This window comes from Lemur catta, chromosome 2, assembly GCF_020740605.2.
Source record: "Lemur catta isolate mLemCat1 chromosome 2, mLemCat1.pri, whole genome shotgun sequence".
In the NCBI taxonomy this organism is placed as follows: Eukaryota; Metazoa; Chordata; class Mammalia; order Primates; family Lemuridae; genus Lemur; species Lemur catta.
This window is the reverse complement of record NC_059129.1, coordinates 63,311,625-63,330,330: the sequence shown is the minus strand read 5'-3', so window position 1 is coordinate 63,330,330 and position 18,706 is coordinate 63,311,625. Positions and strand designations below refer to the sequence as shown.

The 18,706-nt window shown below is 37.9% G+C and overlaps 1 protein-coding gene across 2 annotated transcripts in view; it reads left to right on the top strand.

Moving 5' to 3' along the window:
• Window positions 1-18,706, top strand: part of DST (dystonin) — a 441,573-nt gene that overhangs the window by 185,380 nt on the left and 237,487 nt on the right. For both annotated transcript variants that reach the window (XM_045543787.1, XM_045543786.1), the window contains exon 5: window positions 1,954-2,015. In XM_045543787.1, coding sequence (XP_045399743.1) covers window positions 1,954-2,015 — 62 coding nt within the window. The remainder of the gene's footprint in view (window positions 1-1,953; window positions 2,016-18,706) is intronic.

The window sequence follows — 18,706 nt, the reverse complement described above, 5'->3', positions numbered from 1 at the left end:
TTGGATTGCTGTACTGAAATTTCTTTAACTACTTCCTTATCATTACACATTTATATTTTTTCAAAACTTTTATTTTCCTTTTATAAACACTCCAATTTATATACTCATAGATATATTTTGTACACACCGTGATTATAACTTTAGAATAAATTCTAGAAGTAGACTTGCTGGGAAAGGGTGTATATATTTTTAAGGCTTTTGATATATATTGGCAAACTGTCCTAGAGCAGGGCTGTCCAACAGAGCTTTGTTCTAGAGCAGCGCTGTCTGATAGAAATTTCTGATGATGGGACTGCTCTTTACCTGTGCTTTCCAATATGTTAGCCATTAGCTACATCTCACTATTGAGCACTTGAATTGTGACTAGTACAACAAAGGCACTGAATTGTTAATTTTATTTTGCTTTAATTAATTTTGGTTTAAATTTAAATAGCCATATGTGACTAGTGGCTACAATATTGAACCGTGTAGGTCTAGAAGATTTAAGTCCAATTACATTTCCATTAACAATACATAAAAGTGTCTGATCCCTATGTCCTTTTCAACATGATTTTGTTTTCATAAAATCTTGGCAGTTTGATAGGTTAGAAAACTTTATCTGTGTTATTATTTTATATTATTTGTTAGTGAAGTTGAATACCTGTGGGCATTACATTTTTAAAGATAGATTACCGGTCTGCTTTTCCCCAATTGTATATTAAGGTGTTTATCTTTTTCTTTCTTATTTCTGTTTTTTTTCTGTATTAATATTAGTAAACTTTGTCTTTTTTTGCATATGTTTTCCACAGTTGATTTGCTTTTTATATTTTTGTTTATATTCACATTATTGTTGGGAACATAAATTCTTTTAATAAATAAGACGAGCATTTTCAAAGAAACCCTAGTTCCATTATAATAGCTTAAAGGGGTCCTGGGCTAAAGAATGAGGAGGAAAAGAGATGAAGAAACAGAGTGAGATATGTTTTATTGCCAGAGAAAGGATTGAGAACATCTGAATTGTGCTGGGAAGGAAGGAAGACCATCAGGGAAAGAGAAAGAGGTATCTTATCTCCAGATGCAGAAAGGAGGGAAGAAGGAAACAGGAAAGTAGGGAATTTCTGTCTAGAAGTGGGGAGGAAGAAGGTCGATTAGTCGTGAATGTTAGCTCTAGGTGTTGGATGATCATCTCCTTTGAAATAATAACTTATACGAACCAGAGAATTCCAATTGTTCTTGCTCCTTAAACCAGAAGAAGCCTTCTGTCACCCTTCTCTGCACTGTGTCTGTAGTAACCAAGGCAGGATCATTCTCTATAGTGAAGATCTAGTTGGGGCATTTCTTTGCTACCAGAAAGTTCAACACAGGGAATCCTGGAGAGAAGCTGAATAATTAAGCATAATTCTGCTGAATAATTAAGCATAGTAATTCATTCTGATGAGTTAATTAAGGCAGAGTCCACTTCAAGCCAGAGAATCTCAATCTGGGTCTTGCCTTTTGTCAAGACTTTAACTATCTGCTGGATAATCGTGGATAAGTTTTTTAACCTAAGTCTTGATTTCTTCTTCTGTAAAATGGGAATGATACTACCTATCTTCCTTCTTATGGTTGTGAAGAGCAAATGGGATGTAATATATGGTCAAGTCCTTTGGGAAGTTCAGTGCAAGGGTTCACTGGAAGCTAGTAAGGTTCAGGTTAGACAACTTTGTGGTGGTGGTGGTAGTGGGTTATGGGACAGATGGGCAGAGGGCATTTATTTAATGGAGGAATGTTGGCAAATACAGCACTGGGAAGAGACCAGTCTGGCAAACAGCTCATTAACACTTTCTTACACAGAGCTTAAAATTGCCACAGTTTAACAAGAAAATTCGAATGCACTGTACAGTATCTTACTTTGTTTACATTTTGTTTACACAACTAAAATCTCCTATTTATAGATTTTACCAATCTTATTTTATGTCTTTCTTTTTCTTCCAGATGAACGGGACAAAGTTCAAAAGAAAACATTTACAAAATGGATAAATCAGCATCTCATGAAGGTCAGTTTTTATTTCTTTCACATCTTGGAATTCTTTTGCACACTTCAATTTATTGTGCAGTGATTGCATAGCTCTGAAGCACAGCTTTAGAATATCAGCTTGAAAGTGTAACTTCTAGAGCATTTCACATGCATTTTGGACATCTATAATTATTTGGTATGTGGACTGCGGGTTATGATGGAGGTGGGAAGATAAGTGCCCAGTGATTACCGTGCATTCTGTGACATTAGAAAAACCTGTTATTATTGGACTCGAAAAAATTTTAACAGTTTAAGAGATCTGTTAATATTTATATGTTAGTGCATGGAAAAGCTACATTTCTCAGTAGGATTTTTTTTTCTCTTATGATTCAAACCAAGTTCTGGCATCAGATTTATGTGGATGGCAGAAGGTTAGATGAAAATAAAGATGTATTGTAGAGATAGAAGTCCAGACTATTGTTACTTCGTTTTCTTGAGCCCAGGAGTTGGAGTCCAGCCTGGGTAACATAGCTAGCATTGTCTTTATAAGGAAAACACATACACACACAAACACAAAAACAAAAATGATTTTACTTCTGATACTCAGTATAATCCAGAGATTGGAAGCAGTTAATAGTTGGGGTTCTTAAATTAACATTTATTTGTGTGCCATGGGTCACATTGAGAATCTGATATAAGCTCTCCAGAAAAATACAGATGTACACAAAATGTGCATACAACCACATGTACTCACCATCAAATTGGTTTCACTGATCATCACCTAAGAGCACATTTAGGAATAACATTGATCGGGTGTCGGGCAGATGTGGGTGGGGGAGGGGATGGGTGTATACATACATAATGAGTGTGATGCGCACTGTCTAGGGGATGGACATATTTGAAGCTCTGACTGGGGGGGGGGCAAAGGCAATATATATAACCTAAACTTTTGTACCCCTACCTTATGCTGAAATAAGAATAAAAAAAACGTACATACAATTTCATGGAGTCATTGGACTCCACTGAAGCCTTTCTATAAATTTCAGGTAAAGAATTCATAAGACTTCACATTTAACTGTTGGTCACTCTTCTCCCCTGTTATGGAGAACCCTAAAGTTGAAAATAGTTAGTGTTTCCTTGTGGAAATAATTTTCTCACATAGAAACATTATTTTATATGTGATTGTATTCTTAAGCTAGCCCACAAATCTTGTTTAAACTGTCATATAGCTTAGGAGTGGTACCAATAATGTAATGACATCTAGTCACCTTCTTTATAAGTGGTTTTTATTTCAAGGGTATATCAGAATCGCTGGAGAGGGATATCAGTCCCCTCTCTCTCACCATTCACATAACCCCTTCCTCAGATTCTGATGATGTCCCTCAGAGGGCATGCCACCCACACCCCAGATGAGACTCACATCTGTGGGAAGCTTCTGTTCCTACTGGGAGCTGAATCGTCTGGTGTACTGGCAAGGGATGAAAAGTTGAGACTCTCTGCTCTGTGATGCTTTTGTGAGGAAATATACTATGCATTCTGATGAAGGGTGCCGCAGTTCACCTGCCCTCTCCCAGGCTTTTGTCTCATCCTGCACATACTATGCACTTGGTGGGAGAAGGACTCTTCTCCACCGAGATGGGCTGGGGTGAAGTTTGGGGTGTGGAACTTTGGAGCTGAAGACGCCGGCGGGATTTTCCCATCTCTGAGGTGGCTTCAAGGGAAGCGGGCTCTTGGATGCAGATGTGTCCCTGTGGCTGCTGCTGGCCTAGCAGTCTTTGTGGCTTTGGGGATCTGCGAATGGGCGTGTTGGGGGGGCACGGAGGGTTACCCCTTATCTTCTGTAGCTGCTGTGGTTCCAGGTTGGTCATCAAGTCACAGCTGCTGGCATTGGGCACAGAGAGAAGTAGATGCACAGTGGGAATGACCCTCATGGGAGAACCATAGCACTGGCACTAGGCAGGTATTTTTTTGGGGGCCTACTATGTGCTAGGCATGTTGGACTGGGCCTTTTGTCTTATGAGTGGTTCATAAATTAGATGATTGAGTAAAGAATGCTGCTTTTGCCAAGGGTGTCAAAATACAAGTTGAGCTGTTGAGGACAGAAGCTGCATTACTCATACCTGGGGCCTATCGTAGTGCCTGGCGAGAATATTATCACCATGTGCAATACACATTGCGTACATTAAATCATTTACTCCTGCCAACGACCCTCCAAGGTGGCTTAATTTAGTGGCTACACATACATAGTCTTTAGAGTCAGACAGCAAGGGTTCAAATCCTGATTTACCTGGAATATGCAATTTTTAAAAAATGATAAAGTGACACATCTTTAAGGCTTATTTCTGCTGCAGTGCACTAAGAACTGGGAAAAATAAGTATTCTAGGCATAACAGCCAATAGATAGATGCCAGTCTAACTGCTTAGGGTTGTAAGCAAATTAGTTCATTTGTTTCTTAAAGTATATTATAGATCAGAATTTAAAATTAGCTCTTATTAAATGAGGAGCTACTTTAGGGAGGGGGAAAGCTAGACATTATAGTCTTGGCTAACTCCCCTGCCAGTTAGCTGCTTCCACGCTTGTCTTGTTTTGTTTTAGTATCAGCTCAAAGTATCAGCTTTTCTTATAATTCTAAGAGTTGTGCACTGAAACTTCTGACACAAAACTCAAGTGTGTCAGAACATAGCTTTTTATTTTTCCTTCTTTCATGTCTAGAAGTTATAGGCTAACCTGAAGTCGATAAAAATGATTAAATATCCCAAAATATTCTGGGGCACCAGGCTGTTAAGTTCTGTGTGTTATTAGTCAATCAAAGAAAATTTAGCCTTCTTGTGGTCTTTTCCATGTTTTGCCTAAGATCTGATGAAAGGAATGATACACTAGCGTAGTCAGCCTCATTTTGTGTCACCAAAAGGAATGTTGAATACTTTTGTTTTGGGTGGCCATTTGGTCATAACACAATTAGTGAGCAATATAAAGTTAAATATATGAATTTAATCTAAAATTCATATATTTAACTTTATATTGCTCACTAAAAAATCTTGATATTAGATATTTCTTCTGTATTGATTTTTTTTATATTCTTCACTTGAAATGTTGAATATCTTCACAGAGAAAGAGGAGAACAGTAGGTCCTATATCTTTCTTGTCCTACCATATTCCTTTTTAATTAATGAAAAGTATGTTATTTAAAGAGCTTTTAATAAAATGGGATCATGTTATATAAATGTTTAAGGAAAAGGGTGACCATGAGAGATAATTCGATAAAATGAAAGCATAATTGACGAATCAAGAGAGAAAAAAATAGTAGTAAAATCATTCAGATAAAATCCAAGTATTTCTATGTATATTCTCTGTTTTGTCAGTTTTAACTGTAGTGACAAATAGTCCTTAAACCAGGGGAAGAGAGAGGGAAATGGGGGGTTAGAGGAGAAAAGAGAGAAGAAGGGGGAAAGGAGGAGGTTACAGAGGGAAAGAGGGGAGGGAAAGGCTGCTTTGTGCACCAGAGGTGTTTCCCTCTGCCCTGGAGTTGTGCATTGGGTGGCCCGAAGGAGCCCAGGGTTTGGAGACCCCTTGGCTTTGGCTTCATACACTGGAATTAGCTGCCCGGAGTACTGATTCAGGGTAGGGACGTATTCCTCATCTCTTAAATAATTCTTTAAAATTTTGCCTTTTCTAAATTTTTATTTTATTTATTTTACCCTGGTCTTTTCACCCTCTTTATGACTCCGAGAGGAATGGCTCTCGGTAGTTCTGCTCCATTGGACAGTGAGGTACTTGAGAGGTTAGTCCCCAAACAGACCTTTCTTCCCTGGATTTTTTTTTTTTTTTTCATTTTATAATTACTATATTGTGCTAACTTAGAGCAAATCATCTTTGAAAGGAACATGTCTCCTACAAGGTTATCAATCAGACATGTGAGCCAAACATGGGGGGCAGACACAAACTCTGCCCTTGAATTCAGGCAAGTGGGGGTGTGTCCAAGGCTTTGCAATTTATTATTTGTGTCAACTTAACCTTCTTATGCCCTCACCTGTAAAATGGAGGTAATGCCAGGTTAGCGTGAGGATTCTAAGCATAAAGCATAGTGCTCAGCATGTTGTTAAGCACTCAGTAAACGAGAGCTTATGGTCTACAAGAGTGGGTTGAGGTGGTTGGTGGCAGACAAAATCATAAAGTGTGAGTTGCCTTGGGTACCTTTCTACCACCTTTGTCCACATCCCATTTCTTACCTCAAGTACTTTCCCTTCTGGTTTATTTGTTTTAGAAAAAGCTGGGGTTTTGGGTTCAGAATCTCCTGAGGAGATAGATTGATCTGTTGCCTCTTTGCCTTGGAGTCCTGCTGGGACCCTGAAGAATCACTTACCTGAGGTGATCCTGTTAGCTGCACCTCCCTGCCCCCTGCCTGCCTGTCCACAGACTTAAAAAGGGTTGATTTGGGGGCCCGAAGTCCTTTCTACTTTCCTTTTCCTCTTCTCCCACACACTGTCCTCAGGGAGCCAATGAAGACTCATCATACTTCTGAAAGATTGGCAGCTCTGGGTCCTCAGTGGCAGTTTTTCTTAGAGTCACAGTTGGAGGGCATCTTCTCCATCACCCAGTTCAGTTCCCTCATTTAACAGAAGGGGAAACCTGCCACAGCTGCTCGCTGGTAGAGTTGCACTAGAAGTTGTGAAATGAGAATACGAGTTTGAATGAGGTACTATGTCCAGTGATTGCCTTCTTTGAGTATTGTGACACATTGCAGGTCCCCCAGGAGGTCCCCCTGGACTATGAGACTGTGTTTACTTTTCTTACAACTGTTTGCTAATTAAATCCCTTTGACTTAGGAGGGTATGATGTATGCAGCTGTAAAATAGCATCTACCCAGTGCCCGGGGATGATTCTGGCATGGTCAATTCTGAAAATACTTATATGGCTGAGAAAAGTAAACCTCGTGGTGGAACTTTTAAATGATTGCTTAACTTACTATTACATCTATCTGTATAACTACTTTTTTCCTTAAAGTATTTGGCAAGGACTTTGAAAATAAAACTTTTTCTCCAGAAAAAAATTGAATATAGCCTCATTTTATATTTTTCAGAGCTAAAATTACATTTGTTAAAAGTAAAAAGGCCGGTTAATTAACACTTATATTCATTGGTGAGCAGACATCTCTGGCTTTTTTCCAAATGTGTTTAAGTTTTAGCATTCTGGTATGGCAATTGTATGACTAAGGCTGTCCTTAAAGTGATTGTTCTGGCAAGAATGTTTTCCTTTTGATTCATCATTGTTCACAATACCTTTAAGAATAAAGTCCAGTTACCACATTCATGTCTGCTGCCCCTATAAGTCTTTTTACACTGAGTAGACCAGATTATTTACCTTGCAAACCATGGTTTCTAGGTAAACTATTGGTGTCAGGAATAGTTATGTATTTTTCTTTAGCATAATTTAAACTGTAGTACTACGTTATGAGCTGGTTGTTATTGAAAATGCCTGTAACTTCAGTTAGCTAAATTTTACCTGGAGAATTGTTCTAAAATATAAAATTGGTGACATTCCTTTATCATTTACAGCATTTATTTCTGTCTGTTGTACCTATGGCACGAAGGACTATCTCTTTGTAAACTAGAGGGTCTTATATAACCACTTCTTATTATTGATCACAGGTGATTTGTTGTATAGAATTTCTTAGGGTAATAACATAAGAAATGGCCCCTAAGATTTAAGTATTTAGGATTTAGCTTTTGCCTTTCTCGAGCTGTGCCAGTGGGGCAAGAAAGAGGGAAGTACTTTATTTTCTGAAACATTTGAACAGTTATCAAAGATTAGAAGATTCCGTTTCATTGTTTACTTGGGCCCAGAATGAAAACTTATGCCATAGGTGAGAGTCTGCGTTCAACAGGAATAATTTAAGAGGATGAATGATTTAAGGCGAAGACTGGAATCAGGAGAAGTCCATATAATGTGCTTCCCTTGCATAAGATCCAGCTAATAGGCAATTTGTAATGGAAATATATTCTTAAACACTGATCAACTACATTGTAAATTTATTCCTTAACATTATGTAATGGGATATTTTGTCTAAATTTTTTTTTCTTTTTTGTAAATTTTAATTTATTGATACATAAATGCATTTGGAGAGGAAGAGGTCCTAGATGCCAATGTTGGACCGCACCCTATTTGTTAGTCACTTCCATGGTTACTGCCTAGGAGACACCCATTTGACTATCACATTTTTATATCTGTTCCATCATGTCTTTGGAAAGCTTAGTTTACTCATGGTATAGATGTCCTTTGCCCTTGTAGTAAAGTCAACGACTTCATGACTCCACTGAATCAATCACACTATTCTTTATTTTTCTGATTTGGTGGCTAGAAGGAAATGTAAATCCCCAAGATGAGAACACAGTAATATCTTTTAGAGAGTAGGAAAAAATCTGTTTGCTCTGTGTTCTTGACCATTGCAAAGTTATTGAGTAATTTTACATTTGTGGGCACAGATAAGATAGGTGAATTTTTACAGTATCGACTTTATAAAGGGCTAATGAAAAATACTGCTTATTGGAGTATAGTGTTTTTGGTTCTTAAAATCTGCAAATAAGATACCTTTTTCAAGACCTTAGATTTATATCAGTGGTTCCTAAACATTAGCTGTATGACACTTGCTTAGAGGGCTTGTTAAGATTGCTGGGCCCCATCCCAAGAGCTTCTGCTTCACTAGGTCTGGGGAAGGGCCTGAAAATGGGCATTTCTAACAAGTTCCAGGAATTTGTATTTCTAACAAAATGCTGATGCTGCTAACAGGGGCCGTACTTTGAGAACCCCTTGTTATGGGTAAATGGATAAATAATGTAAGTAACCATCAATTCCATTTGGCACAACCGATAAGTATTATAATGTGGTTTAGAAAATAATAGTAGCTATCTTTTATTGATCCCCTACTCAGTATGCTTAGTACTTTACAATATTATTATCAATATTAAGAATTAAAACAGCTAATATTGATTGAGAGCTAACCGTGTGCCCAGTATCTGCCATTTTTGTGCCTTAATATGTTTGATTCTTGCAATAATCCCTACGGACAGGTCCTGACTGTTATTATCCTTGTGTTACAGATGATGACACTGATGCACAGAGAGATTCCATAGTTTGCCAAGGTCATACAGCTAGTGATTCTCAGGACTGGTATGGAAAATAAGGCTAAGAGAGGTCACCTAGTTTCCTGTAGGCTGGACAGAAGTCTGAGAAGAAGGTGAAAATTACACCCTGGTCTGCCTAACTACAGAGTCTTTGTGGTCTCTGCTACACTAAATTCTTGAGGATAAATTTAGAGTTGGGCGATTATAAGTAAAGGCAGGGGGAAGCTGAACTTGACAACTGGATTGTCTGATGCCTTTATAAACAGGAATTGGCATTAAAGTTATTTCTGCTCTAGTATAAGAGACAATAGTGTATACAGTCAAGGAAAGGTTGAATGGTTTTTGGAGAAATGTGTGATTAGAGCCCCAAAGCATAGAATTTAGGAGCAAATCTTGCACATCAGGTTTTTATAAAAGTGAAAAAATAGTTGACATTTTCGGACTTGTAAGAGATACATGGAAGAGTATGATTTCTTGTAGATAAATAGCAGATTGGGATTAAGAAATTCTTTTTTTAAATTTTTTTTTTAATTTTAATTTTTATTTATTTATTTTTTTTGAGACAGAGTCTTGCTTTGTTGCCCAGGCTAGAGTGAGTGCCATGGCGTCAGCCTAGCTCACAGCAACCTCAAACTCCTGGGCTTACGCGATCCTTCTGCCTCAGCCTCCCGAGTAGCTGGGACTACAGGCATGCGCCACCATGCCCGGCTCATTTTTTGTATATATATTTTTAGTTGGCCAGATAATTTATTTCTATTTTTAGTAGAGACGGGGTCTCACTCTTGCTCAGGCTGGTCTCGAACTCCTGACCTCGAGCAATCCACCCACCTTGGCCTCCCAGAGTGCTAGGATTACAGGCGTGAGCCACCGCACCCGACCAAGAAATTCTTAATGTCTTTTGTCATGAAGAATAATGATTTCTTGGTGATAGATCCCTCAGTCAATTAAAAAAAATTCCAGAATACCACTGTGCTTACTTTCAACAGGGCTCTATATTGAACTTCTTGTATAACTAGGGGTATATTTGAAATACAGTTTAGGAAGTTCTCTGTTTCATTGCAGCTTGCCGTTTTGTTGGTGATATAAAATATATATTTGTGAAACCATTAAACAGTCATACTGGACAGCACATGATAAGTGCCGGAATGGGTGGGCAAACGTGGGTTTTAAGAGATCAGAGCTTGGAGATTTGGGGCGGCTCCGATATTTAGGGTTTCTTAGGGCAGGCACAGAGGAGGCATAGGGCAGGGAACACAGGGACCCTGGTGTGTTAGACTGCTAGATCTTGCTGGAAGGAAATAAAGGTAGGTAGGAAAAGGTGAAGCCAGATAAGAAACAGATGTGATCAGTTAGCCAAGGATGCTGTTGGAAGTTTTTGAGGATAAGAGGGACATGCTGACATTTTAGGAAGAACCCTGCTTTTCATACACAAGCATTAAGGGACTAAATGTAACTACATTGTGAATTTCATGATATGACTGACTGTGTCTTCACATACTGAGAGCTCGTAAGTGCTCGTTGAATGAGTGCACCTATGGGGGGGGGGTGACTGCTGGCTTAGCCTAGGGAACTCTCTCTTAGTTCTTCCCTCTGCTTTGTAGCAGGTACTTGGATGAAGTCAGAGAAGCCATGCTTATCAGATCTACAGATGGGAAGAATACCCTGCATGTAAATACAGCACCATTTCATGTTAGGGACTTGAACATCTGTAGATTTTTGTATCCTTGGGGAGTCTTAGAACAAATTCCCAATGGATACCGAGGGACTGTGATATTAGTTTCCTATGACTGCTGTGACAAATTACACAAACTCAGTGATTTATAACCAAGAGAAATTTATTTCCTCACAGTTCTGGAGGCAGAAGACTGAAATCATTTTCACTGGGCTGACATCAAGGTGTCAGCAAGGCCATGTTGCCTCCAGAGGCTGCGGGGGGGAATCTATTCCTTGCGTCTTCCAGCTTCCAGTGGCTGCTGGCATTCCTTTACTTATGGCCACACCATTCCAGTCTCTGCCTCTGTGGTCACATTGCCTCTTCCCGTTCTCTGTGGGTCACATTTCCCTCTGCCTCTCTTTTACAAGAACATGTGTTTGGATTTAGGAGCCACGGGCATAATTCAGGACAATCTCCCCATCACAAGATCCTTAATTTAATCATCTCTACAAAGATCCCTTTTCAAATAAGGTAACATTCACAGTTTCGAGGCATTAGGACTTAATATCTTTGGGGCCACCATTCAGCCTATGTATGACATGTATGAACAATTACAACTGGCTGACATGTGACATGAAACCCTCACCAGCAGCTTCATGGGACAGGGCATTCCATAGCCATCACTGAATTTCCACCAAAATTGTGTGCAGATTTAGCTATGATGTATCAGAGGTGGAATGGAAATGATTAGTGCATTGGTAGGAGGGTGAACTAGGTGGTGTCTAAGATACTTTACAAGAGCAAGATTATATATTCAGATGACTCTTACAGATGACATATGTGAAATACAAATTAGCAGGGATAGACCAGACATTTATTTTTATGTTTTTAAGCTATATGTTTAGAAATAACTTTAAACTTTAAAAATCTGCAAAAATAAAAATAGCACAGGGAACGTTTTAGTCAGATTGAACTCTTGTTAGCATTTTACCCTGTTTGCATTATCATTCCCCCTACATCCTCTGTGTGTGTGTGTGCACCTGCACATACACTTTTTCATCTGAGCCATATAATGGTAGGTTATATACACTATGGTCCTTTACCTGTAATACCTCCGTATTTATTTCCTAAGAACAGAGATATTCTCTTTTGGAACCACATAGTTAACAACTTCATAAATTTACAATGGTACAGTACTTAAATATCCATACAGTTTTTTTGGTTGAGCATTTATAGCAACCCTTGAACCCCACCCTGCCCTCAGGGCAGGATTCAGTTTTTGGATCAAGTATTGCATGTAGTTGTCATGTCTCTTTGACCTGCTTTAATTGGGAACAGTTTTGCAGCTTTTTTTTTTTTTTTTTTTTGAGACAGAGTCTCACTCTGTTGCCCGGGCTAGAGTGCCATGGCGTCAGCCTAGCTCACAGCAACCTCAAACTCCTGGGCTTAAGCGATCCTCCTGCCTCAGCCTCCCGAGTAGCTGGGACTACAGGCATACGCCACCATGCTGGGCTAATTTTTTCTATATATTTTTAGTTGTCCATATAATTTCTTTCTATTTTTAGTAGGAATGGGGTCTCGCTTTTGCTCAGGCTGCTCTTGAACTCCTGACCTCTAGCGATCCTCCCGCCTCAGCCTCCCATAGTGCTAGAATTACAGGCATGAGCCACCGCACCTGGCCAGTTTTACAACCTTTTTACAGGCTTTTATGACACTGACATTTTTGAAGACTACAGAACAGGGGTTTATTTATTAACATATAGAATGGAAAATTAATTAATAGCAAAATATATTTAGAACTTAAAGTTATTTTATGACAAGAAGGCACACCTTTTCTGTTTTTCTGTGAGGATAGTTTAAGCAATTACAAGAGATTTTAGTGTTTGTTGATAAAATTGTGAGCTATCTTTTCAAATTAAGAACATCAAAATTTTATTCTAATTTCATCAAATAACTTTAGTTCTATCTGTCTTGTGGTCGATTGTAATTTTTCTTCTTCTTGACTTCCTTATTCATTATTATCATTATTACTACTACCACTATCAATATCATTTATTGAGTGCTTACTATGTGCCAAACCCTGCACTAGATACATTGTATATATTATTAGATTTAATCCTCATTTGGCCAGTGAGGAAATTGAGGCTCAGGGAAGGTAAGTTATCTGCCCAGCATGAAGTAGCTAGTATGTGGAAAAGCTGAGATTTAGTCCTTGGTCTTTCTGGCTCTACAGAAGAGGGATCATATCATCTTTCATTTATTCTTGAAGAAGAAATGAAGTCAGAGAAGAAAAGGAAGAGAGAGAAGTAAGAAAAAAAGCAATATGCTAGGACACATTCCTTTACTCTGTTCTAATTTCTCTCAGTGTTTGCTCATATACTTTGCTGGTATGCCTTGTCCTCTCTATGTGGCCATAAGTTTCTATTTGCATTCTTCACTAATCAACATACTTTGTAGGAGTTTAGAGATATAGATGAAAGTATACAAAGAAGCCAAGCAGATTTTCTGAAGGTCATTGTTTTACCTGGAGAAGGGTAATAACTGAACATTTTCAAAGAAGAAAAAATTACAGTTTGATCAGTGGTGCCAGCATATTCTAAATCATGCTGCACAGACCTCCACATCAGAAGTGTATGCATTCTTTAGTAGGTAGATTAAAGCAGAAGACTTCGTTTGTTATTCACTGCTAGACTCTAAGCTGCATGAGGATAGGAGTATGTCTGTTTTATTAAACAATGCATCCCAGCACCTAGCATTTTGTCTGATACACAGCAGTTTTTCTCAGACCATACTAAGGAATTTGTTGCCTAATGAATGAATATGAAACCAAATAAAATGTTTTTTTCCGTACTTGTGTATAATACAGAACTACTATGATGGGAAGTAAAAGGGTCACTTTGGTAGGAGTGAGGTAAGAGTTAGTTTGCAGGAAAAATAAATTTATGGTAGCTTCCTTCTTTAAAGTTGAAAAGACCTATTTCATTATAAGTATAGAAACTGAGGCCTCAAGTCCAACAGGTCATGACCACTGAGGCCAAACTTATTCTTCTGACCCCTTTCCTGTTCTGTCCACTGCATAAATCAGTTTCTCCATTTGTGGCTGGGTAGTAGAAGGTTTACTCATACTCATAGGTGAGATTAAATTATTTGTCCAAGGTCACTAATTAGCTTTGTCGTACATCACCACTGTTACTTTCATCAGTTCAGAATTTACAAGAACATTGGCTAGAACTAGATTCTTCTCACTTGGAAATTCTCTAATGATAAATTAATAAAATTATTAGATTCTCTGCAGTCTTATTGCAGATGTGGTCAGGTTTCTTTGAGGGTCTAAGATATTCCTTTGCACAGAATCACATATAAAACCCCATTTCTAGGCTCTAGTCAGGGTTTGCTATATGGAAAACCTGAGGGAGAATTTAGAAACTAGTTTTAAAAGGGACTGAGAGAGGAAGGCAAGTAGCAGAGGAGTTGGAAGCCTGTAATCAGAGAGGTGTGAGAAGGCTGTGGTCTCCAGGGAGGGAATTTGATGATGAAAGTGGTCAGGGTGTCAAATGTAGCAGTGGGTCCTTTGGACTTGCTGAGAAGTTTGGAAACTAATAGAGTCATTTGATCTTAATATAATACAGGCAGTCCCCAGGTTACTGACCACCTGACTTATGACATTCTTTACTTAGGAATGGGCTCCCAAGGCTCCCCATAAGGATAGTTTATAATTAAATAATTAAATTAATAATTCGGGGACTAGTGTTTTTTTTGTACATGTAAACAAACCACATGGTGCTAGTAGCTGTTTGGTGCAGCACCTTTGCACTAGTGGCTAGTCTCATTGTTCGTGTGGTCACTTACAAACAGCATCACTTTCGTCTTAACTTTTTAATTCAATTTGTGAGTCCGTGTTTACCCTTATGACCATGCCTCCAAAGTGAAAGTCCACTGCAAGTCTAGTGAGCCTGCAGCGAAGAGAAAGGTGATTACAATGGAAATGAAAGTAGAGATACTTAATAATTAAGTGTTCGGAGAAAGGCCAGACACCATTATTCACTGGGAAAGCATTAGGCTTCAGTCACTGGACTATTGGAACAATTACAAAGCATAAAGTGAGAATAATGGAATGTGTGAAAGGCAGTGCTCCAATGAAAGCATCAATTATTATTAAGCAGCATAGTGGATTAATTATTGAAGTGGAAAAGTTGTTATTGATTTGGTTAGAAAATCAGAATAAACATAACATTCCTATTAGCCTAGGAATTAAAAGAAAACACAAGAGTTTCTGTAACTTATTATTACAGTACAGGAGTATTATTATTATTATAGTATTATACTGTATTGTTATTACCACATATGAGCCATTATAGTATTGTTGTTATTATTATTATTACCATATATGCACTGTTCATCAGGTATCTAAGTTACATGCAAATCCAACTTAAAGACGTTTTCAGAAATGTACCTTATCCATAATCCCGGGACTACCTATATAGCAGAAATTTCTGTATTATGAAAAAGGAAAGGAGGACTGACTTCAAAAGGAAGCTTTTAAAGCTGGGAAGTGTGTTGCCTACTTCTAAAAATGCTGAAATTCATGCCTGATGGAACTGTCCTGTTGACGTACAGTGCTAACGTAATCTGACAGTGTTTGCTTAAAGGATTTTTATTATAATTTTTCAAATACTCTCATTTGTGATATAAAAAAAAACTCTTTTGAAATTATACCACTAGGTTTCAGGTAAAATTGAAGGAGACCATGGCATTCAACATAAGGCCGGTTTTTGCCACTACATATGTACAGAGTCCTTAATATATGAATGGGAACTTCCATAAGTCATTTTTAGAGGCCTGAGATTGCATTTCCCTAAATGGTGAACTTCGTTATAACACTGGTCTTGTTCTCAGACTAGCCCGCTAGATCTTATTTAATGCATATCCTATTTTACACATGTTAAGAGCTTAAGTCCTGACATCAAGGAGCCATACACTAAAGGAGAAAGAGTAGTTCCCTCCCCCCCCCCACCCCGTCCCCAAATAGATTTAAGTTTCAAACCACCTAACCCCATTTCTTCGTCCATTCCTTAGAATCACCCTCTTGTCCCAAGGGGTTCAGAGTTCTGAGGCACTCTCTCTTTTCTAAAGTGTTCATGTTTCATCTTGGATTCCCAGAGCAGCTGATTTCAGTAAGGTCCAGGAAGAAAGACTGATGGCAACCTAATTCACCATAGTCTGTGAATGATAGAGAGCTTCAGCTATCCCGCTGGAAAATAAATCTCTGGTGGAATTTCAAGTAGATTCAAGAAGAAAAGTCAACTGTGCATAGGAAGGTCAGCATGGAAATAACCTAGTCATGCCGGTGTCTGGTTAGCTATAGCATCTTCCCTCATTGTACTTTGGAACCCAGGGTAGGTGGCGCAATGTGGTGCTTCAGAGCACAGGCTGTGGACAAGACAGAGCTGCTTGGACTCACATCTCCCTTCAACTATTTACTAGTGGTGTGACCTTGAACCTTCTTAAGCCTTAGTTTTCTCATCTGTGAAAGAGAGATAAGAATAATGATAGAGAGTAAATGAAATAGTACATATAAAGGTTTGAACACGCTTGTTAATGTAGTCAGAGAGAGAGTGTATGTGTTTGTGTGTAGTGTGTGTATATATAAAATAGGCTGTTATGTATCGTTATATCTATAGACCTTCAAGATCATCTAAGAGCTTCAGATTTGTCCTCTTCCATAACAGTGGCAGTTGTGGTCCTGATGTTTGCTTTTTTATGGATTTGAATATAATATTGCCTACATATTGAAAAGAGGAGACTGCCATAATGTGCAGCTATAGTGGTTTTATCATAATATCACAGTAATGAATGCCAGTTAAATAGTGGACGCTAAATAAGGAATGTGTTTTTCATGGTCTGGCCAAGAGCCACTGTAACACCTTTTTTCTCCCCTTGCATGGATATGCCAGTGTGAGGTGAGATGGTGTGAGTGCATGGCAGTGGACTGTTTGGATTATTTATGAGCCATGATATCACTGGTTGAGTTTAGCAGAGATAAGGTAATTCAGAGACATAGCCCAGTAGAGCCACAGCTACAACAGAGCATTCCAGCCTCCTGCTGAGCAGAGAATCTGACATTTAGGTTTTCTACAAGAGCATCAGCAACTTTCCAGTATTTTTTTTTGAAAAAAACAAAACCCCAAAAAACCCTCAAATCTACAAAAAGTATTGGAGATTCAATAGTACTACCTATTGAATTCTTGAAGAATAGTGTAAAAATTACATCTCTTAGTTTGGGTACAGTTATATTGGAAGAACATAGCATAGGTGTTTCTAAATGTTCTAAAAGTGGAAATGTTTCCTAGAGATCTGTTGTCTGAGTTAACATTATAATATTGTCCTTTCTTTTACCTCACAGTTTGTTATTGTTCCCAAATAGTTTAAGCATTTAACTTGAATTTTACTTAAATTTAATAAACTTAAGAAACCACATTTGTAGACACTTTGATTCTACTGAGAAGTGTAGATAATAGGACAATTTTAACATTTCTTCCAGGTTGTTGAATGTAATTCAAATATTCAAATTTAATTTCTGATTAATACGTTCTTGCTGAATTTTAAAATTCATTTTCCAGAGTTGATAAGATTTTTTTTTTTTTTTTTTTAAGAGGAACAGCATTTCTCAAATCAGGTTCCCAGGGACACCAATATTGTGAGATGCCCTGAAGGGAAAAAGGTTTCCTTTACCAAAAGGGTTTGGAAAGTAGCATGTCTGGTTGAAGAGATTTATGGTACACATTACCATATTAAAGACTGAAAAATTCTGTGGTGAAAAACCATGTTTAATCTATTGTTTCCCAAATTCACTTACTCTTGGATTCCTTTTACCAAAGAATATCTATTAATATCCCTTCGGGAAATCCTGCAGGAGAGTTTTAAAGTGACTGCTTTTAAGTAAATTTAATTAATTTTATGTAATTTGAATTACAGATTTGGATTAGATCTAGTTAGTTTGGTGGTTATTGCAGAAATGTTTTCTCACAGCCCTTTTTAACGGGTCATTGATTTTCTAATTTATGGACAACTTATCCTTTTGGTTCACTTGAATTGTAACTGAGTTATTTCTTTCATTGTCTAAAATTTGCTTACTATAAAACTTCCACCCACTTATCTTGGGCCAGCTGCCAGAATGATACAAGACATGTATGGTGGCTCTTGAATATCTGAAGAAACCATTTTGTCCCCCGCTCTACCACTTTTTTTTATTTGTCAACCAAATAGTTCCATTTCCTTTATTTTATTCTCATGTGATAAGATTTTTTTAATCGTAATTTTCTTTATCTAACATGTTGTGTTTCGGTTTTTACATTTGAAACTGTTAAGATTATTGAGTTGAAGACAGGAAACGAAGGAAAGTTTGCCAACTATTCAGAGCTATACAGTAAGAACATAGGCAAAAGTTCTTAATAATAGAACTAGATCATAATCTACATTATGATCTCAACTCTATTTGTATTATCTTCTACCTTTCACCTCCCTACCTTTGCACATATTGCAATTTACCTATTTACTTACCTTTACAGTGTTTTCCCCCGCCTGCATTGTAGGATAAGTCCTTTAGTCTTAACCACTTTTTTCTACAAAGAACATGTATTATTTTTACTATCAGAAAAGAACAAAATAATGCTATTTTGTAAAAACTTAGTCTTTTCCACTCTTAATTTGCCACAGCAAGGAAGGCAGTTGCATAATTCATCCCCTTTAAAGGAGTGAAGGACTGATAATGACTAATGTGCTACTCCTCCTAAGGGTATTTGCATTGTAGCCAAGGAGTCTTTGGGCAGGGGGCTGCCAACTATGGCCTGAGGGCCAAATCTAGTCACAGCCTGTATTTTGGTACAGTCTGTGAGCCAAGCATATTTTTTACATTTTTAAATAACTGAAAACAAATCAAAAGAAGAATATTTTGT